The following is a 22908-nucleotide window of genomic DNA, read 5'->3' on the forward strand; positions in this document are numbered from 1 at the left end:
TGCGGTGGAAACCATTTTCCATTTTTTTTTTTTTTTATTTGATCTGGTCCTGGAGAATACTTCTAGTTTCCAATAACTGCTGCTGCCTCTAGTGGTCAGAGTGTAGCTAGAAGGGAGTAAATAAGTAGTAGGGTGATAAAGAGAAACAATGTCTACATATGGAGGATGTTAGGGGGAATAAACAGACCAGCTTCCAAAAATGAGCCAAAGCTCGCAATATTGATGTACGTACTGTAGTTTGCCAACGTTCTACGCTGTCATACTAAATCAATCACATAAAATTATTGTTTAGTAAGAAATAAAGCTATTATTGCCTTTCTAAATATACTATTGATTCAATTGAGCATTGGTGTTCATCACTGACTCAGAGCCAGAGTCATATCTTTATTTACTCCATTAAAAACACAGTAAAAACAAGTTTATTCTTTTATTTAGAATATCTGATTGAAGTTAATATTGTTGCTGGTAAAATTAAAGCCACCCTGTTAGTAATCTGTTCCTTACACATTTCATTACCCAGAACCTTTGCTGTGAAGGTATCAGTGTCACGCTGTTTATTAATTCTAACGTTCATTGACCACAGTGAACCTCTTTGAGCCCTGGTGACCTTTAGACTGCATACAGACAATTCACTGACCTATTTTCATTCACTTCTGTCAGCGCACAGTATCTACTGAACCGTGCGGACTGGCCTAGGACCTTTAACCTCCTTTATTTCTTGTTTAAATAAAACCCTCTCCACATAGCAGCGCACAGTTTAAGTACAACTTTTATTAATACTGGAATCATCACAGTGCGTTTTGTTACATTAGCAGTGACTAAAGTTAACAAAAAAAGGGTAAATTTTACAAAAAGGAAGACAGAAAAGAAAATCTTATTATCAGCGACAGAGGCTAAACAACGTTAGAAATCAGTTCACAATAAATTAAAGAAGGAGAGCAGTCGTGGGGACAAAGAATAGAGAAAGACAAGACCACAGTGCCTGCAGGGCGACGAGGGAGGGAAGAGAGGAGCAAAATATTAGTTTGTACAGAAACATAAAACAGATGTCACAATGTTAACCTTTGAACAAAATAGCCCCGGAGAAATTATATCAATGCCTCAATGGTGAGTTGTGGAGAGATTTCATTGTAGAGTTCACTTGTAGGCTGTAGAGGAAGAAGAAGAGACAGAGAGCGAGCGAGCGAGAGACACTACTGAGAATATTGACAATAAGACATTCTGTGGCGGTGGCACCAGGAGGCCACTTTGGCCACTCTGTTCTGCATGGCTATATGACAGGAAGTTGCAACATGTGTCATCATGATCCCCTGGAGGATTTCAGCAGACCATCATGTAGCTTCTGTAACTGTGTGTGTAGTGGGTTTCTGCAGTATTAGACAGCAGGATGGATTGACAGATTGTGTGTGGGAGGTGGAAGGGAGGAACAGTAGGGGTCTTAACAAAGTGTCCTTGCACACATACATGCACACATTCATAAAGTGTGCATTTGATATAACCTGGGCAGATGGCTAAAGGACTGGGTTGAACATACATGCAAACTCACAATACTTCTCATCATAAAAACGATGGAATCTTTCCCTCAACGGCCATCACAGGGTCATTCTTATTTGAATCAGACAGATAAACATCTTTAGCATGTATTTTAATTCTTTCAAACGGGTGACATTTTGAGTTTCCAGAGTAAACATATTTGAAAAATCTGAATTTATGAAGAGAAGGATTCCACACCCCCAAAAAAGGACGGTCTTCACAACATTTCCACATAGATTCGTAACAGTGTTTTCATGCTGCTAGCAAATGCTCACAGTGGTAGGCTGCCAATTTCCTATAAATCTGAGTAACCAGGGAAACTCTGATCCCGCTGAGCTGAGCTGCAGACGGTCAACAAGTTTAATGGCTGAGAGAAGTTGGCTTTAACTGAATGTTCATCAAGCATCAACAGGCAGCCTGAGCATCTGTTTTACCCTACTTTTGAATCCATCATAGCACATCTGACAATTCTAAAATGAAAACATGTTGACTGCAGTGGCTCAAACCTTCCTTGATCGCTATAACGTGTTTTATTGGCTTGCACAGAATTTTATCCAATTTATGGATTTAGTATCCCTTCCTTAACAGTGCCCGAATCTGGCCCAAAGAGTGCATTCCCAAAGCAGGTGGAGAACAGTGGGATCAAAAGCAGAACCCATGACAATGGCTACTTGGGTTGCTATTTTCCTGTGGTGGGAAAAGGCCAATATACAGATGCGTTTGGAGCCTAAGGCCTTCTTACAATGCCAATTTGATGACACAGCAGCTTCCTTGACTGACATCAGCTTTTCTCCACAGTGGCCGAACAGAGTTTTACCATTCAAACTGCATTTGAAACATCAATCTCTCTTTATTTTGTTTCAGTTTAAACTGTGAGGATAACTGAAAAAGCAATTAAAATGAGGATACTGGAAACATTGTACCCTGGTAACAAAGGGATGAACCAGATTTTTACTTTAACAAGTTTAGCTCAATTTAACAGAAGTGCCAATGCTCTTTATCTCACACACCAGCACATTAAATGTAATGGCAATGTGTGTAAAAAGTCCCACTGCATGTCGATTTACTGCTCAAACTTGCATCCTTAAGTTTCTTTGAGAGACGCTTACCAAATAACCATCAAAGTCATAAAAGCTGTCTGTGAGATGATGCCAAAAGATGTCTTAAAAAGCCTGATCAAAATTAATTAAAATGTAATCTAGCACTGAGATGGAGTGACAGACATCCAGCTGCTTGCCTTGAAACCAGCTCCTGTTACTGTGTACAGCAGGGAGAAGTTTACCCGAGCTAATGCTTCCAGCCCTTCTTTGAACAACACACCCAGGATGCATAATGATACCCCCCGTTAGCCATTACCACACACCCACATCTGAACTGTGGCACACATGCATACTGATATACAGACACACACATGGAGAGAGGGTAGGGAAGAGCGTAAAGGAGGGAGGCAGAAAGAGGGAAATAGAGCTGAGATCATATGCACTGTGGTGTAAATAAAGACTTCGTCAGAATTATTGTTCATTAACTTTGATGGGCTGCGAGGCAAGGGACTAAATACAGCCAATGGGACTCTCATCAGGACAAATGTTGTTTTCTAACTTGTCAACTAGGCGGCATCACTGGGTGTACTATGCCAGTGGATGGAGGTAAGAAAAGAGGAAAATAATAGAGAGGAAAAAAAGAGAGGGATACATTGGTGTAAAAAAAAGTCTCCATATGTGCCTATATGTGAAAAACAAACCTCCAAACTTTTACGGCAACAGCAACATTTCAATAAAGTAACCCCCAAGTTTCCAAAACAAGACAGTTGCTGTTTCCTAGTCTTGTCATTGGGTATCAGGCAACCAGCAGAGACTTCCCCTAAAACCATAACTTGTCGTTTTTACACTTCAGTTTTTATGCATTCATAAGTTAACTTTAGTGATCAATCATTTAACTTTCAACGACCCACAGCTAGCTGATTCCCTGTGCTTCCTGTTTTTATGCTAAGCTGAGCTAACCCTCTGATCGCAGGTATTTTCCAATGTGTCGAACAATTCCTTTAACATTTGATAGTCTGTGTAAGATCATATTGGTCATAGGTACATACCTACTATTCAGCAGCACTATCGTCTGTCAGGCTGGCTGTATGTATCCTGTTTTAAGTGTTCGGCCCATTAAATTGTCATTATCTCTTGTTATCACGTTGTGAAACGGTTGCTGTTTAAATGTTGGGATTTTAAACAAAACTACTTGGTTAAGTGGTAGCTTGATTTATTTCTAAAAGTAAATAAAGTTACACGGGACACAAACAGCTGTCTTTTGACCCATCCATCCAACCCGACTCTTTGTTCCTATCATATTATTATTATGAGAGGTCGCCGATGCACAGTTTCGAAGCTCCTGCAGAACTCCAGCTGCCCAATTGATGATAATGGCCTACTGAGCCAATTAGGAGATAGACTAGGGCCATACTTCCTCAAATCTATTCTGCTGATAACAATTGATAACGTATATTTAATGTGCCGATAACATTCGAAGCAGTTGTCTGTATAGAGACACATTATTTTCAGATTTCAACTTCCAAACAAGTGTGCACGCTCGATGTAACTGCCTGTAACATTACAGAAATGTACAATGTTCCAAATGTGTACTTGTGTAAATGTTGTCTAGCTCACACTCTAGCCTTGCTTGCTGACAAGAAACTAAAAAGCAGTGAAGTTACTGAAAATTCAGGTGGGTTATTTTCAACCGTTTAACTTAATGATGAAATGAATGTTAAAATGTTACTTTTTACTTTGCTAGTTCATTTTGCAAATGCTCTACAGTAGTTAGGACTGTGTAGTTTTCTCAGTTTTGGAAGAAGGGATTGTTTTGTGTGTGTATGACATATGTCTATGTGTTCGCATGCGTGTGTGTGTGTGCGTGTGTGTGTGTGTCTTCTTGTGTACGCAAACATGCCTGCACGCATGTAAATCTGACTGTGTATACATGTATGTTCCTACAGAATGTCCTGTTTTCATTGTAGCCCCCACCTTGCCCACATGCCGGTAGGCCTACTTCTACCCACATACACATACACTCATAAAAATGGGCATATAGACACATGTGTAGCAGAGTAGTTATTTCAGCTTGTTCAGACAGTAAGTTCAGTACACAGTTAATTCAGTATGTTTAAAAAAAAGACATTATTGTTAAGTAAGATAACATTTTGTGCTGTTAACTGAGCACTTTAAAGGAAAATAGCAGTGTTGTATCTTACTCTCATCTCACATTCGTCCTTTAGCCAGTGTGTGAAATTTGATCCGACTGTCTTGGTCACATCCATTATGGAAACCCTATACTTTTAACATCCTGCTATCCTGAGTTGTTATCCATCATTTGGAATTAAGAAGTGTACCTGTTCTGCAGGGCATCATAAATCATTTAATTAAGAAATAACTTACTGGAGATTACTGGCAGTGAATTTCGTTGTTTCAATTTGCACTAATAACATACAGCACATACACGTTCAAACTAGTGGAGTCGGCTCTAGCAGTGTCCTTGGAAGTATAGTATAGGGTCTCTAAACTCCAAATCATACCATCAGAGCCATGCAATGCACAGTAGCTTTTAGATAAGTTTTAGGATAACGCAAGTATCCTAGAGTAGACAAAACAGTGATATTTTCCTTTAACATACCCACAGTGGAACATCATTGTGAATGTACGTACATGCACACTATCTCTGTATTGCTTTCCTACTGTTTAAACTTCATTCAGTAGTACAAGAACAAAGTTCTGACATTGCAATGGTTCAAGCAAGTCTAACGTGAACAGTTTGATGTCCCCCTTCACATTGCAGTACATTCAGCATACGTACGTATATTCATGTACAGTGTGACCTCGACAGGCGGTCTTAAACAAACTCTTCAGATGAACATTTTCTCACCCAAAATGTGTTTTTTAGAGGGATGGAGTCCAAGCCCGCTTCTCTCCCCTTCCGCCCTCTCACCCAGTCAAATTCAGCTGATACAAACACACAGCATCCACATGTAACAACACACATACAGTAGCCCCCCCCCCCTGACAAAAAAGTAGCTCTATTTTAAAGTTCAAACAAAAAAAGTGTGCTGGCAGAGGGTGACAATGTTTAAAAATTGCAAACATTCTCCTCTATTTCTCTTTAAATTACATCACAATTTACTTTTTAAATGGCCACACAAATGTTTAAAATAGTGCTCAGAGAAAAAGTCAACAAAAACAGCTTGTGAGAGCGATGATTACAGGCTATCTTCAGGCCACTGCCAGAATAGCATACAGACAGGTCGATGAAGATTTCAACAACCAAACAAAGACACACTCACTCTCGGCCCACACGTCCTACATACATATGTAACACAGCTTAATAGTTTGTGTTACAGCTGGAGTTTTTCTTCTTTTTGACATTAATTAAAAGTAAACTAAATATTCAAACAACACTTCAGAATGAAAAAAATAATACTGAAACTGAATATTCCACGTAATATTTTCTAACAAACCTTTTAACCAAATCTGTGCACCTGATTCGCATTAACTAGTACAGCACATACAGTACATATTGAATGAACAGGCAGTGAAATGCTCATTCCACACATTTCTTCTTCTCTGTCAGCTTCAAAAGTCTCATTTAAACCCTCCTGCTTTTTTGTCGTCAGCGAGCACATTAAACAGGCTTCATCTTTTCTCTCACCTTAATGGCCATAAATAATCCTTTCATACAGTCGTGTCCTGAGCTGGGTTGTTTGCACTGAACTGAGCTTAAACATACTGGAGTAACACTCTGTAAAAGAATATTCATCTTCTGTGTCTAAATACAACGCTTCTAAACATTTTAGGGGACTCCAGTGTTGGGCAAGTTAAATTGAATCAGTTCCTCCTATCCTCAACTGAAGCTATTAATCACTAGGTGGTCAAACACTGTGGAACCATCTTCTCTCTGTGTTTTTAATCTTTTTTTGCCTCATATGGTAACATTATTGCAACTATAATCCTCCATACTACGTTTTTTCGTATGGTATCCTGTTAAATGAAACTCAAAGATAGTCATTTTGTAAGGAAGCCAATCTTGGGCTAAAGTCTGTTACTGTATATTCACGGTTGAACTCTGCTTTCCCATAATGCAATAATATTCAGTATTTATAGGTAAGACTATATTTGCTAATAAGCTGGTGTGCTGATATGTATTTGCACATGAACATGAAGACTACTTCGTAATATTCAGTATTTTGAATTACATTCTCTCAGCATTCAATGTTGAAAGCTCAACAGTGCATTTATGCCAGACAAATGTATTACATCATCTACATGTGCAGATATATTTCAAGTCCATTGTTGATGTTTGTTTGAGTTGCGTTGACTCCAAATTACTGAAACATATTTTCTCACAAACAAAATATTGCTACAATTTCTAGACGTGTTGGTAGTATTGGTTTTATCTGTCCAGGTTTTGAGAATCGGGCCCAGTACAATTAAGGGAAAACTCAGAGACAAATAAAGGAATACTTGTTTTTCTTGCACACCTCTGAAGTGAACAAGGAATACAAAAAACGGAGGAGGGGCGGCCTCCTATGACTTCAATTAATTGTTCTTCATTCACTGTGGAGGAATGTGAGAAAAATACCTTTTACTTCAAGAATTCAAGGTAAAACAGGGTAAATCATTGATATACAAATTATGATGATTATGAGGGTGAAGTGGACAAACAAAACATAAAGTACAGTATTTGCATGGCTATATAAAACCCATTTGTTTTCCCCTTGGGTCAACCAACCCTTTAAAGCCTATATCCAAACAAAATCTGACCTATCTGTGCAGTGTATTTTTTGCATTATGTGTTATGACACCAGTGCAACCAAAGCTTCAGTACTATTCACAATCCACAGTAGGCGATGGCTTGTTGAACCCTATATTTTGCTCTACTTTCTTATCCCATCTCTCATTTGACCAATCACTCCAATTCCACCCCGTCTTTATCACTTCCTCTTTGTCCCTTCCTGTCATCTTTTTCTTCAAATTAATCATTTCTTCAGTACACAGACACGTATTGACAACCATCTCTCTCACTTCCACGCTCCCTATCATACAGTATTACTACAGCAACACCTAGTGGCTATTGTACATACTCTTCTACCTATCAAAGTGCTTAGAGTTTATTTGTTTTTTCAACATTTTCATAATCCATTTACTCCACCAAAAGGAGACAGGGACAGGGAGAGAGACATGCCAAAACCGGCTAGGCATGTGTTCACAGTTGATGTGTAATTTAGCATTCCTGATGATTGCCTGAATGTGACAAAGGAGAACCTACGGTCCTCCATAGATACTCGTCTTGGAAACAAGAAAATAAAACACATTTATTGCTCCATTTCTGATTTAACATTTTCTCTCTGGTTCTAGAAAATATATATGAATATATCTATACGCCTGGATTATTCTCGTACAGTTGTAACAAGGTAAATGACGTCACGATATAAACAAGAAAACACACGTACAACACACAGGAGAAAAGCCCTGCCCTCATTGGGTAACCAGCTGTCCTGCAGCAGAGCTCTAACCACCCCCCTCGCACACACACGCACATGTGCACACATACACTCCCATTTCACATTCTCCCACATGCATACACATGAATGCAGGCACACACTACACACAGAGAGAGGGGAAGGGGGCACTAGCACGGATCAATGCCAACACTATTTTTTTAAAGACTCTTTTACATTAGGATGAACCAGAGGAGCCCTCTGGCTTGTTAGCTCCCCGTGCTAATACCAAAGCTTCAGTTCGGTGGGCTCATGAGTACAGTATGTTGCTGCTGGGACAGCCTGGGTTTTAATCCAGCTGGTCATGGCACTCTGACCCCCCTCTCTCTTGCCCCCACAGGGCCCTCCTTCAGTCTTCAGTCTTTCATCTGGGATTAGACAGTCGGGTTAGTTGGAGAAGAGGATGGGGAAGGGTGTAAACTGACAAACACAACCCAGTCTTTCTCTCTTTCTTTTTGCCTTTTTTTTAACCTTATCTGTTTTTCCTGCAAGTCTTTTCGTCCCTGGGTGAAGGTGTAGAGAAGACAAACATGCGTCCAACACACACTAGTTATAGTGGCCTGCTAGGAGCCTGTCAATATTCAGTATTTCACTTTTAAGTGTCAGCATGAGTTAACATTATTTATGTTATTATTATATCATATATTATATATCATTTCATCTAATGGTGTCTTTAAAGTTATTTTTTGTGTATGTTTTCCTTTTCGTTCAGCTTCTGTTATATTATAGCTTTCCCTACGTAGTTAAGTGTTTGTGTATGTACTAGGCGGTTGGGTTGCACCACACCAACACCTGACTCCCTATTGGCTGACAAATATCATCCTCTTTCTGCTACTCCTCCAATCACAAGATGCGGGGTGCAGAGCGGTCATTGGAGACGGTCTTGCGAAGGCGGACTCCTCTTCTAATGGTGGTCAACATGTCACCGGACCCTTCTGCCCCCTCTATCCCTGACTGAGTGTCGGTGGGGCCAGTTGGTGGCAGGCCCGGGTCATCAGGGAGGGTGGGGAAAGGAAACTGGCCCTCTCCAAGGGCGTGTGCACTGGCTACCAACTCACCGATCTTCTCCACTAGGCTGTGCCGATTGGCTGCGATCATCTGATCCTCCTCAGATCCAGCCCCTGAGCCTGTTCCAATTGCAAGGCCTCCGTGCTGCTGGGCATAGACCTCTAACGCCGCCCCAGATCCCCAAGCAGTGTTAGGCAGGCTGAGGCGCTTCGGTGACGCCTTCACATAATCAAGTGCTCCCTGTGCATCCTCGACTCCAGTGAAGAAGACACACTCTTCGCTGCCCACACGCACAGGCACACCACCTGAGTGTCCTCCACCTGCGAACCCACCAGCAGCTGCACCAGGTGAATGTGAGTCTCCGGGAACAGTGGGTGTCTTGACAGGCACAATAGGTGGTCGGATGGGGATAGGCCCTGCGTTGGACAATGTGCGCCTCACACCTGGTTTGGTAGACGGGGTACGACGGATGGTGGCAGTGCCCGGAGTACCTGATCCACCTCCACCAGCTCCACTGGGTTGTATTCCATGACCCCCTGGACCAAGAACCCCACTGGGTAGGCCGGCTGTGCTGGCTGGCCTCTTAGTCTGGATCATGCGCCGGTAGTTCTGGGCGATGTTTGAGTGGCGAGGAATGGTGGAGGACTTGTCAAACTCTGTCTGTCCATCTGGGCCTTCAGCATCCCCGTTCACTGAGTAGCAGTCATAATCTGAACCTAATGTGGGGGAAAGGGAGAGAATGAGAGGAGTGATAAAGGAGAGAATTACCATCACAAAGGAAAGAGAGGACATGCAATGAACCGTGGTCACATTATTTAATTAACACAGGGATAGCAACGTTATTTGGTTAGGTATTTGGTTAAGGAAGCACAAAACTGACAGCCAGCATTATGATGCAGAAAAATATCTAATATTAATCAATTTCATCTTTACATGCTCCAGCTGCTGTCAAGGAAACTGACAGGGCTGTCATACTGTATACTGTGCCAGCTGCTTGGAAGATTAAACGAATGATTCACTTTGTTTGATTTTGGGAACAAAAGACAGGGGTTCTAGTGAAAGTGATAGTGTCAAAATCCCACAGAGCTCTTAAATATTGATATTTCACTTCAAAGAAATTCATTACACCACTGTTGACAGGTTGGCTCCTGAGATTTGACGAAATATAAGATGATGAATGTTGACAGAAGAAATGTAGCACATTTGGGGTCCTTAGAATGAAAAAGATTAAAAGTCACTGTAGTAGATTATTCAAATGTCTCCTAAGAAGCCAATGGGTACTGCCATGACATACCTGCTGCTTACTAGTTCATTGTTGCCAGTAAACTTGCAACTGTATGACTGTTAGGTCATGAGGGCGACAAACCGAGCTAGCCAATAGCAATGCTACTTTATTTGAATTAGCTAGCACATAAATGTTAAATTGATACACTGGCATCCTGTCCAGGGTGTATCCCGCCTCACGCCCGATGTCAGCTGGGATCGGCTCCAGCCCCCCCGTGACCCCGTTAGGGACAGGCGGTTCTAGATGGATGGTTAAATGTTAAATTGTCTTTAAAATTAGCTCATGTTAACTCATTATAGCCATTATTGGTTGGCCACAAAGTTTCATCATCAAACAAACATCAACAACTTTGACAAAAATGTCCATTCTCTGTGGAAATTAAACTATTGTCGCTTTCGGCTTTGAGACTAAATTATCCTCTGAAGAGGCTCTTTAACTTAACCTACAGAACTGCACCAGACACAAAGCTCTATCTGGGTTAATGCGACAGACTTTCGACCCAAAACCACTTGTACCTGCATTTAGTATCCCTGCTAGTAGTTTTCTGCAGTGGCAGCTATCCATCTACTAGTTTGATATGAGGGCTTTAGAAGCACACGAGTCAATCAGGACTTGCAGAGTGGTGTTTTGTGGTTCTTGGACACTCAAACAGTGCCCTTGTATACCCACTTGGAGGCAAGATCTAACTTAATTTTCTTGATCATAGTTATTTGCATGGTTGCCATGAAAAGAGGGATATACAGTATGTGCTCACTTAGAAATGTGTCACTTCCTATGGCGACATGTATAGGAACCTTTTTGGATAAGCCTGCTGTTAGACTAGTTTTCTTCCAGTTCTTCCTCAAATCAGATGGACTTTGATCTCTTGTTTCCAACGCTGTTTCCTCCAGACAATCTCCGACAAATCTGTGAGTTTTTCTTTCACACATAAAGCACACAACGTCTGTGTCTGATGGGATCTCACTTACTGGAAATACCTTGTTGGAAACCTGAATAATTTCTAACTGATTGTGCGTCACAAACCTCAACATATTGTTCTATAATTTATTGTTTCTTATAGATGCTTCTTCTATGTTTGCTATCCACTTTGCTGCTGTACTAAGGACATTTCCCCTTTGTGGGAATGATAAAGGAATATCTTATCTTATCTTATATGTCTGGTAGAATGTATTACATGAGTCACAACTGAGATGCATCATCTTTTTACTAAGGCCAGCTTTTACAACAACAACAATTACAGCAACACAAGTGTAAACACAACCAGAAGAAGACAACTGGCTCCCAAAATCAATTATGGGAAAACTTATAAAGTAAAAAAAAAAGGAAGAGAGTGGATTAGAGTTTCACCTTGTGAAGGGATTGTGTCCTCAGAGCAGGATGGGGTTGTGGTCTCTGTGCTGTAGCCACTCGAGTACTGCAGGGAGTCTCTGTTGCTTTTCTGCTGCTCCATACTCAGTCCTCTGGTCAGCACCATAGCCAGGTCACTGGCTGCTGGAGAAACCTCCTCTCCATGCTGGGGACACACAGCGAGAGGACATTTTGGAATGATGTTTAAAAATTCAATTCAAAGTCAGGATAATTATTTCTGTACTTTTCTTAATCGAATGTGCGATATGTAAGAAATGTTATAAGCTTCAATGAGCTCACACATTGATGAGTACCTCAGCACGGGCAAATACATGTGCTAATAAATCACAATTCCAGATAATACTAAAACACACACACTATCCACAGGAATAAAATAAGTGCTTCAACAATTTTATGACATATGAATAATGGAAATAGTTAGTAATCATATTAATTTATGATTGTATTTAGTTCTTATAATTGAAAATGTGGTATAATGCTTTTCCTTTGGACGAGGAGAAACACATTTATATCGATCCAAAAACTGAGACTCCAGACTATCACAGCTCCAATAAAAAAAAACATATTTTTCCATATAGGCTGGTTCACAAGCTACTATTGTCTATGATCCAACCATCCATCCATCTTCAACCGCTGGTCCCTATCAGGGTTGTGGGGGGCTGGAGCTGATATTGTCTATGATATTATCCTTAAATGAAAACAAAGTGGTGAAAAGGCAAGAGCTTCTCAGTCATAAAATGCACCAAAACACTATCGGCTGGATTGTGAACGCTTATCATTTAGAGAGACCATTCCTTTCCTTGATATACATTTTGAGCCAGCGCTAACTCTTTTTTTAATATGCCCTCATCAAAATGAACCCAGTACATGCAACTATATAGATAATAATAACAACAACACATTATTGTATGTCTCCATGAGGTTAATTAGTCTTTAATAATTCCTTAATTAAACCCACTGTTAGTGGGCTAATATGTTCTGGCCTGTATGCATGGGTTTATCTTAACACAGGCATGTCATGTGGAATTAAGACTGCTAACGGGTTTGAGGTCATGTAGGTCACACCCTGAAGAAGGCAAGTATACTGATACATCCTGGTGTACTGTATTTTTATAATATACTAGCACACAGTTTTTTTTATTTTCCACATGTCACCCATGAGGGCATATTACCTTTAAGAAAATATTTCATTCAAATGTTATTATATTATAGTATATATTTCTTTAAATAATACTTTCCCCCTCAAAGAGCACCAGTGCGTAAAGGGGACACCAGCAGTACATGTGTTTGTATTCTTTGTATTACTTAAGGCCTAGTCACCACGTACCAACAGGTGATATAACCCTAACCCTAAAGCGATGTTGGCCAATCACGCAAAGAAGATGTTGGCCAATCAGAAGCCTGAATATATCCTCAATAAAAAGAACTCAATATAGTGGAAGAGCAACTGAACATTAATGTGTAAATGTAAAACGTCTTGTTAGCAGTTAGAACCAGCACTATTTTGGTCACATCATTGCACAAAATGCTGCCTCATTTATGACGCCTCATACAGGACATAACACACACTCTGGCATTTCAGGCCAAAAACGAGGGTTTACTTGTTTACATGACAACACTGAAAATTTAGTTTCTGAAAATCCTGACCCTGGCTTAAGTTTTCCAAAAGATCTGTTTTAAGTGACCTACTCAACAGTTTGCGTGCACAGTTAAGTCCAAAACACATACAAAAAGCTACGTTTACAAACATACTAGAATACATGTGGACTAGGCCGTAGTAGTATATATACTTCCACACACCTAGCCTAACCTTTTCTTTGGTTTATCCTACTGTGATTGTCCTCTATCTCCAGCATGCTTGTCAGCGTTACCTTGGCAGCGATGTTAGCCGGGGTCATCCTGTGTCTCTGGGCATCATCAGAGTGCGATGGCCCGGCATATCCCTGGGAGCCTGGCGACATCTCGTTCTCCCTCAGTCTATCCAGAGGTTCCTTTCTCCTCTGAACTGCTGCTGCAGCCACTGGCTGCTCATACTGACCTGCTTTGGACCAATCCTGAAGAGGCAAGTCAAATTAAAAAAACAGGAAGTAGCAGGTAGGATTAGCACACACAGAGTTGTCTACTATCCAGCAGTTTGAAGCCCTTCATCTGAGTGCAGAGAGGGGGCCTTTACGGTTGGATTGTGTGTGGGTGTATGTGGGCGGGGGCCTTTTTGAGAGTTTGAATATGTTTATGTTGATGAGTTTGATTGGCCAGATCTCCACATACTGGTCAGAAGATTGCAAAACCAGTAAGTGAGACAGGGGAGGCCAGACAATTATGTATGGGCACTACGAGTGGGGATGAACACTTTAAGGGAGCAAAGCAATGTGGTTATGAATGAGTTAATCAGGTGATGAAAATTAAAAGAAAAATAAACTCCATGCATTAACTGAAAAAGAAATTAACAGAACAAACGGTGCAACTGACGAAATGGAAGCGAATGGTGAACAAACCTTCCACATAGGAACCTTTGATGTGGTGGGAGAGGAGGAGCTGGATCCAGGGGGGCAGTTATAGGGTGGGGACGCAGGAACAGGAAGAATGACAGAGAGAGGCCTGGTGGAGCCAGAGTGAGAGAGAGCAGGGCGGAAGGTAGCGAAGGACGTGCCAAACTGCGGGATGAGAGACATAGTCACGTCATCAGAGAAAGACAAAGACAGAGGCAGCCAGCTGAGGTGGAGGATCACTGGGCCAAACACATGGATACACACACCTATTGAACAACAGACACGCGCACACATTAAGTCCCCAGTGTGCAACAGAAGAGCAGGAACAGATTAGCAGTAGATTTAGTATAGAAAATACCTTCAAAACACAATTAGAGTCTACTGCCCATGCATCAAAATGACTAGAAGCACGAAGTCAGAAAAGCCTAGAAAATCTACATTACACAGCTGCTTTACATGTTTGTTAGAAAGGCCATGGGATGTGGTGACTTAAAAATCTGATGAATTTGGACATTACTACTTCAGTGTAGTAATTCTGCATCCTTGTAGCTGTAGCCGTATAGATGTAGCTTGTAACTTGATGATAACCTTGATTTCAAAGTGCTGGTATACGACTGTAGCTGATTCAGTACTGATGGAGCGCTGATTCAGAAGTGTAGAAGGCAGTCTTGGATGGTCCCTATAGAAAACCTTACAGAGCTGTGCTCTGATCTATATCAGAGGAGGGGAAGTTAACCCAACGTCCATTTGGAAAAGAAAGTGCTATAGTCTTATCCCTTTTATCTTGTAGCTTCACTAATGTTTGAAAACTCTTCCGTTAAACTTAAAGCATACATTCCACCTTCATGTCCAAGTAAGTAATGTTCCAGCAATAGATGAAGTTTCAGGATTTCTATGACCCAAGTTACCAAACGAGAACGGCATGCTGTGCACGTGTCACAACACTTAAGTTAGCAGCTAGCTAGCTATAAAGCGCTATGGTAAGATTTGAACACAGGGTTTAGGTTAGGGTTACATCGTGTTATTTATAAGGGGAGTCACATTTTCATGTATAATTAATTAAAAGTAGATTATTGCTACATTTGGCCTCATGTATTCACTACAATGCATTGTAGCAGGGTTCAACTAACTGTCTGTATGTGGTCCATAGACTGTATATAAAGATGGACAGCTTGACGGCTCCCAAAAAGTAAAGCCAAAGCATCTGGATCGCCCCCTGTTCTATCCTCGAGGATTATAGTGTCATACTGATTCAAGTTGGTTTGCTTATAAATTACTATATAAATCAAGACAAACTACATGCTACTCAAAAAACACGGAAATGCTCTCCCTCAGTCTCATCTCTCTTTCATCTTCAACCGCTTATCCGGGGTCGGGTCACGGGGGCAGCAGCTCTAGCTCTCATGGAAATGCAGTCTTGGGAATGTGGTGCTGAAACAGCAGATTGAGTGATTTTTTCCCCATTAGCCAGAAGGAGCAGAAATGAACCAATTATTAGTAGTAGTAATAGAGTATCTTTTTTTTTTTAATGAGAAGCACTCAGGACTTTTGATGCTATCTGTGTGAATCAAAGTGCAGGGAGTACAGTGCAGTTTAGTCATACAGTACACATTCAAATACCAATAAACCAACAAGTTTGATGTAAAGGAGAGAACAGAAGTTTGAGCAAAATGTGATATAGGCAACCATTGGATGTGCACACGATCCATCTCGACAATGAGTGTCACTCAAACTGGAGATGTATCACACAGTTACTGCCATCAGATGGCTGTAAAGGGTTTTAATCAACTGAAAGGGAAGGCAGTCATATATGCAAGCTGTTGTGGATGACAGATGTTGCTGAAAATCCGACAAGAACATTTACTTTGCCTCGTGAGCATCATTAGACTTGTATTTATGATGCAAACAGATGTGCATACTGGCCAAAGAATGCATAATGAAAGGAAAGAGACGAGCTCTCAATCATAAACAAAAGAAATCTGTGATTTTGGACGGTTTATGTGAGTGTGCCTGCACAAACTAAAATGGTGTAAACAGCACAGGATACAAGCATTCCATTTTGCTGTTCTGTTGACCTGATCTGAGATGGTGAGCGGGGGACGATGCAGCAAATTTTTAAATCAAATCCACTGAATTTGCAGTGATATTAAGCTTTTTTCCCTATCACTTAGTGAGCCACCAATATACACAATATAAGTATGAAAGGAAAATATTCCCTTTCTGCTGAGGGTGATACCACTCAGCACTAATGTGCCCGTGAAATAAATAGAGACCTTTGAGTCTAATTCCAGCTAAAATATTGTTCTATCCAGAAAGCATGTAAATACATTTATTAAACAAAAACCTGATGTCTGAGGTTCTTTTCTCATTGTTCTCTCGCAGGCGTTTCATTTGCTCTTGCTTGATATTGTAGGCTACAACACAAAGCATTGTAGGCTACAACACAAAGCATTCTCTGCTGGAGGGCCCTTCTAGCCCACGGAGAGCTGTTGTCTGTTCTGTTGCAGATTTGCCAGAATATCTGGATGTCAAAGTCTCCCACTGTTTTCAGAAAAAAACATCCAGCTCTTAGTGAATGTTGTTTTTAATTTCAAAAAGCATGTGTGGTAAAAATGAATGATTTATACAGCCACAGTCATTGCAGTTATTTTAACAGAAGTTCCATTTGACCAGAAATGAAGGTCTGGGTTTGTTCATCACTGCCACCCAAGAACAGTATCTGAAAAAAATGTAAATGTTTCAGTCGAAAAAAAAATAAGTTAAGGTCTGCAAGCTGTTTAAATGGATTTCTGAAACCACTAGGAGACCAATTTAGATTGATTAACAAACTTAACGCCGAATAGATGGTAGTATCCTCTGACGTAATAGATGAGAGGCAACAGACTTTTTATGGACAGATGGAATAGAGGGGAAAAAAACTGGCATTAACATTTAGGTCTGAAAGTGGGGCCCCAACAGATACAATTGTCTGATAAATACTAATTCATGTTGGAATTAAGTTTGGACACAAAAGTGCAAAACTTAAGCATGAAACGGTGTTTAGGAATCACTGCACGTTCTGTGTTCTCTAAAGCCTTTGCTGTACAGCAGTGTCACAGATTTTTCAGACAGGTAAAATGGGGATGCTGTGTACAGTACTGATGTCACTTTTAGAGGATTATTGGGTCTTGAAGTCCCTGTGTATTTAAATAAAAACAAACTGTATCCAGACTGTTTTAATTTACAAATGATCTATTTCATATAAAGAAAAAATGTTTAAAAATAATAATTTTAGGAATGTTGTTCATTTATTAGCTTCTGTTATGAAATACACATATTTAATGCCCTGATTACAAATATACATCAATAAAAAATGTACCTGTTCTTCCCTATTTGTGCCAAACTTTAAAAGGCAGCACACCCCCAGTTTGGAGAAGCAGGCAGGAGTACCGGCATGGAAGCTAAGCAAAGCACTGCTGAGGACAGGGGCAGCAGCTAAACCTATTTTAGACACCTCAAAAAGGACCGCCTTAAAAAAATCAAGATCAGTTAAAGTGTATTTGCTACATTTAAAATATTTTTATAGCTTTACCTTGCAGTCAGACCGCCCTGTTTAGGTCTACACGGAGGAACTGAAGCTGTTCAATGCTCTTGTCAAAGCCACTAAACTCCACTGACAAAAACAGTTATTTATGAGATAGAACACAGAGCTGCTGGTCTGCAGCTGCATCGAATGGTTAGCTTGTTTGCGTTATTGTGTGACTTTGATGTATTAAAAGGTTTAGGACAGCAACTCCTATGTATTATAAGGTAAAATGACTGCTTTTGGCTTTTTTTGGGGGGGGGCTCGAATACATTTGGTTGCTTTCCCCGTCCACAGCAGTAAATTGCTCAGCTTCCATGTCAGTACTCCTGTCTTCTTCTCCAAACTCAAGGACGTGCTGACCACCCTCTACTGTAGGTAATACACTGACTATGGATGAGTACCTCAAACAACTCCACTTCCCAAAATCTGAACTACTCCCTTTATTTGCATTTAACTTTGCATTTAATTTGAGCGCTGTACTGTTGAGAACTTCTTACTGTAAAGTATGAATGAGTACTTACAGTGGTGGGAGAGCTGCATTCGCTGACTGACTGGCATGTTTCTGAGGCCTCTGACGATGCCGAGCTGGATGACTTCTACAGCAGGAAAACAGAAAAACAAAAACCTGTCTACAGATCTGCCAGGATTGATCAAGAGTCCGTACGTTGATATGAGCATTGACTGATTTCTTAAGAATTCAGTGTGGATAATTAAATATTGATATTTGTTATGCTATTCAGAGTCGTTTTAAGGATCATTCCCACACTAACCACGAATTTGTGTACATAAATATGTGTGCATTTCTGTATACCTGGCTAGTGATGTCCGAGGGCATGGGCGAGGGGGGCTTGGAGTAGATGTTTGCATCCTGGGACACGAAGCCCGAATCGTGAGAGGAGACACTGCTGAGGCGGTGGGCAGCGATGCCTCCTGGTGGCGGATGCTGATGCGGCAGGCTGCTGCGGTAGCGATAGGAGGAGGAGGAGTTGGATGAGGTGGGTGAGTGGGGCTGGGAGCCTCCACCACCTCCACCAATACCACCACTACCCCCTCCCCCTGACGAACGGGAGGCACTGCTGTGGGCGCTGTTGACGCTGCTACAGGGAGGGTGGGAGGGAAAGGTGAAGAGGAACAGGGGGAGGTTGTAGTGATGGAAGGGTTTGGAGTGTGAGGCGAGAAGGAAGCATGAAGATGGATGCCATTGTGGAGTAAGGACAGTATTTAAGGGGAGAGAGCATTATTACAGGGACGTGTCAAGTAATGGTTCAATTTAGGAAGAGGAAGTTTAAACGGAATGTGTAAGATATGGGAGGTTGTTTATTGGCCAAGATGATAAGTTTATGATTGGAGGATGCATTGGAGGATTTTGTGATTAGTTAAGGCGATGGGTGAAGGTCAGGAGTAGTTCACCAGCAAGTTGTTGGTTCATCAGGTTAGTAATGCATTGACGCATTAAAAGTCCAGTCACAGTTAAAAGCAGAGACCCAGAAAAAGAAAGGAAACCAGGTAACCACAGAAACCAAGAGAAAGAGGGCAAATCAGTGCAAACAAACAAGACAGACAAGTGGAGAAAGAGACAAGTACAGAGGAGGATGGTTATGGTGTGGGAAAAGGAGGCAAAAAAGAGCAGGAGGGGGAGGGGGGGTATACAGAGAGTGCGTAAGCTTATGAGGATCCAGGGCACATACACACAAACATACACACACACTCTCAACACCGCAGGCAAAACGCTGTCATATTGCATGCAAGTGATGTTTTCAGACAAAGAACTACACAAATACATGTTTAGTTTACAGTATTCTACTTGTAGTATTCATTCTGTTATTAAATATTTTGAATTTGAGTTTGTGGAAGCAGAAAATGTGCATTTCTACTATTTCTGCCAAAGTTCAATATTCTTTCATCATCTTTCGCTAAGTTGTTCGTGAAAAAAAAAAATAATTTTCTTCAACAGAATGCTTCTCTGTCTGAAGGCTGAAGTTCATTTATGTGGAGCTCCCACTGAACTGAAGATGGGTGGACTGACCGTAATGATGGACTGACAGACAGACAGAAGGACTGACGGTCACAGTGAAACATAAATATCAGGGATGGCTCCTCTTTCTTAAATCACTGCAAAGAACACTGCAGGATATGGTGTTGGTTGTGTCTGTGATGTACATATGTGTATTTGTGTATGAGTACCTGCACATGCTGCTCTTCCGGGAGCCAGAGCTGCTTGGGGATGAAGGAGGAGTTTGATAGGACCAGCTGTAATCTGAACCCTTCAGATCCTTAATCACCTGAGAGAGACACAAAGAGAGATTGTTTCTCGTTTTTCTTTACTGTGTTCCGCACCTTGTTGTTGTCGGTGTGTGTGTGTGTGTGTGTGTGTGTGTGTGTGTGTGTGTGTGTGTGTGTGTGTGTGTGTGTGTGTGTGTGTGTGAGAGACAGTGTGTGTTTACCTGTTCACTAGCTGGGGGTAGTTTATGAGGATCGGTTGTCAGCACAGTGAGGTCATCAATGATGGCCTGGAGATGGGTGATCTCTCCCAACATGGCGATCTCTCCGTTCTAAAAAAAACCCAGCAACATAGTAACAAGTACTGTAATTTCCTGCTGACTTCTGTGTCCCCCAATCAAAGTCAAGAACACATCAGATATGTGAAGTGGTATATCAGGAGAAATGGCCTACAACTCCTGCAGCGCACATCAGACATGTACTGCAATCAGGGGAATATTATTTTACCAGATTTCTTGCCAAATGTCTTTTACTATCTGTATGATAAACTTGCACTGTCACTTTTGGAGTGCTAGTTATTGTTATACATCAACAACACCAGAGTGATAACCAATGATGAATGTGCATCAGTGTGAGATCTTCAGACTCAAATACAGCTTTTAAATGCCTCCTTATAACTCACTTTTACAACATGGCCTGCACTTAATGATATTTTGCTGATTTAAATCCAGCTCTGTGTCATGGCAGTGTGGGCAGTGTGCACAGATGGCTTCCCCCTGAGGAGGCACATGGAGCTCGAAGCGGTCCGACAAGTTCCCCTGGATGATGGAAAACACGTCATAAAGTGGATTTAGGAAATCCCTTCTGTTCTGTTCCACAGGGATTGCCAGCACAGAGACAGCCAAACACTGTTTAACTGCACATACCACCCACACTGCCATGACACAGAGCTGGATTACATGGATTTCTGTAATCTTGTATTCTGAAAAGCACTGTGTTTAAGCTTGAAAAATGCTATATACATACAATTATTATTTTCTTAAAAGCTCTAAATGACATTAAAATGATTTAGCACCATCCAAAAGAAGGACAGTGGAGTTTGGTGCATCTGTATAGAAAACAATATTCAGCTGATTTTTGTTTCACACGTACACTTTTCCCCGATGTAATACATAAGAGCTGACTTAAACACAAATCCTATTTAGATCTACAGTACGTGTGCTTGCTGATACTATCGGTTACTATTGTTTGTTTAATATGGTGGGGTTTCACTTATTCACTGTTATTTTATTAGGATCAGCTCAACGTTTTTGCTGTTTGTTTTGTTTTTGTTTTATTAATTAGTGTGATTTTATTGGTGTTTGTATTAATTGCTGTCGCTTTCTGTGTGGACCGCAGGAAGACTAGCGACCCCTTTGTGGAGGCTAAATTTTTTAAGAATTCCTTAAATATGCAATGATAAACACTGCTTTAAAATACATTTTCTCAGTGATATTGTGGCATTCATTTCAGTCATATTGCTCAGCACTATATACAGTGTTGTGTCATACCTCATGATAAATGATTTATAAATAACATAGTATTGGTGTCTATCTCCTCACCACAACAGGCTGAAGGAAACCGATGAAGGTGCAGAAGCGACCCCTCTCCTCCACTAGGGCCCGACGCACCGCCTGCTTTTCGGTCTCTTCCATCAACAGACACATGTCAGTCACATCCTGCATGGCACTGTCCAGCTGAGGCTGCAGGTCCACTCGCCCTGGGGTGTGGGGGGTGAGAGACGACAAATATGAGATAGAGATAGTGTAGGTGATGGATAGTGAGAAAGCATGAGATGAAGATGATGAGTATAAAGGAAAGGAAAGGATTTGACCAGGGGAGGTGGATGAGAAGAAATGAGGTTAAAAAAAGTTGAAGTGAAAGTAAAATAAATATCATGATGTGGGCTCGACGGGATATCTCTTCACCAGCCTCTGCATCCCATAATTCACTGCTCCATCAAACCATTGGCATCCATTATGAAACTGAGACAAAGTAAGCAGCAACACCTTATTTAATGTTTTGGCTCGGTACTTGTACAGTATATGGAATATGTACTGACTATGTACTGTAAGGTACAGGTACAGGTTATCATTATATGATATTATACATAATTATACTATAATTATACTACATATAATGTATATATGTATAAATAATATATGTAGTATTTACCTATACAATTTAATTGATTGGCCTCATTGTTACTGATACCTGATCCTGTTGTACAGTGGTTTTTTTTTTTCAGAATACACTTTCCTGCTAATTAGAGCTATGGAACTCACCACAACAGTAAGTGTACAAGGTGTGAAACGAAGGTTACAGTTTTGTAACCTTGTTCTATTAGCACAGGAGGAGCCCTCTACTGGACTCTATGGGTAATACTCACAGTGGTGTGTACTGCTTTATATACTGGACGACAGGCATTCAGGAAGGTACTTCCTCATTGGCCGGCTGCATTCGTATGAATTTCAGTGTGTAAATGCGTGCTGTTATTGGAGGAGAGTTCTACACATAGATTCCAGAAGAGGGCGGAGCCTGCGTGAGATAGAGCTAAAAACACGCTCTGTAGAGCTAAGGGGAACTATAGAGCCAGGTGATAATCCGCTTCTTTCTATTTTAAGTGTAGACTGCCGACATGATGTTGAACTTAAATTAGACTAAAAGACAGTATATGTGTCTGTGTCTTTTTCATCTAAGACTTGGGCTAAATGTTTTCACAAAAAGATGATTACAATGTGTTTGGGGGGGGGGGGGGAATTACCCTCTATGTGACTGTGTCTGTACAAACCTAATGCACTGGAAGAAAAGAGCCAAAACACAAATAATGTGTTTCTGCCTTAAAAGTTCATTACATGTTTTA

General features: G+C 40.9%; 1 protein-coding gene across 3 annotated transcripts in view; it reads right to left on the reverse strand.

The window, feature by feature from the left end:
* Nucleotides 1–787: 787 nt before the first annotated feature.
* Nucleotides 788–22908, reverse strand: part of mtss1lb (MTSS I-BAR domain containing 2b) — a 92606-nt gene continuing 70485 nt past the window's right edge. The window contains exons 7-15 of one of the 3 annotated variants that reach the window (XM_083913719.1): nt 21608–21765; nt 20231–20338; nt 19971–20068; nt 18598–18745; nt 18308–18382; nt 14228–14386; nt 13604–13786; nt 11712–11877; nt 788–9795 (exon numbers count right to left, since the gene is read on the reverse strand). In XM_083913719.1, coding sequence (XP_083769845.1) covers nt 8915–9795; nt 11712–11877; nt 13604–13786; nt 14228–14386; nt 18308–18382; nt 18598–18745; nt 19971–20068; nt 20231–20338; nt 21608–21765 — 1976 coding nt within the window. In that variant the 3' untranslated portion in view covers nt 788–8914. Of the gene's footprint in view, nt 9796–11711; nt 11878–13603; nt 13787–14227; nt 14387–18307; nt 18383–18597; nt 18884–19970; nt 20069–20230; nt 20339–21607; nt 21766–22908 lie in introns of all 3 variants that reach the window. The other 2 variants (XM_083913718.1, XM_083913720.1) reach the window with 2 other exon arrangements.

This window comes from Echiichthys vipera, assembly GCF_963691815.1.
Source record: "Echiichthys vipera genome assembly, chromosome: 1".
Lineage (NCBI taxonomy): Eukaryota > Metazoa > Chordata > Actinopteri > Perciformes > Trachinidae > Echiichthys > Echiichthys vipera.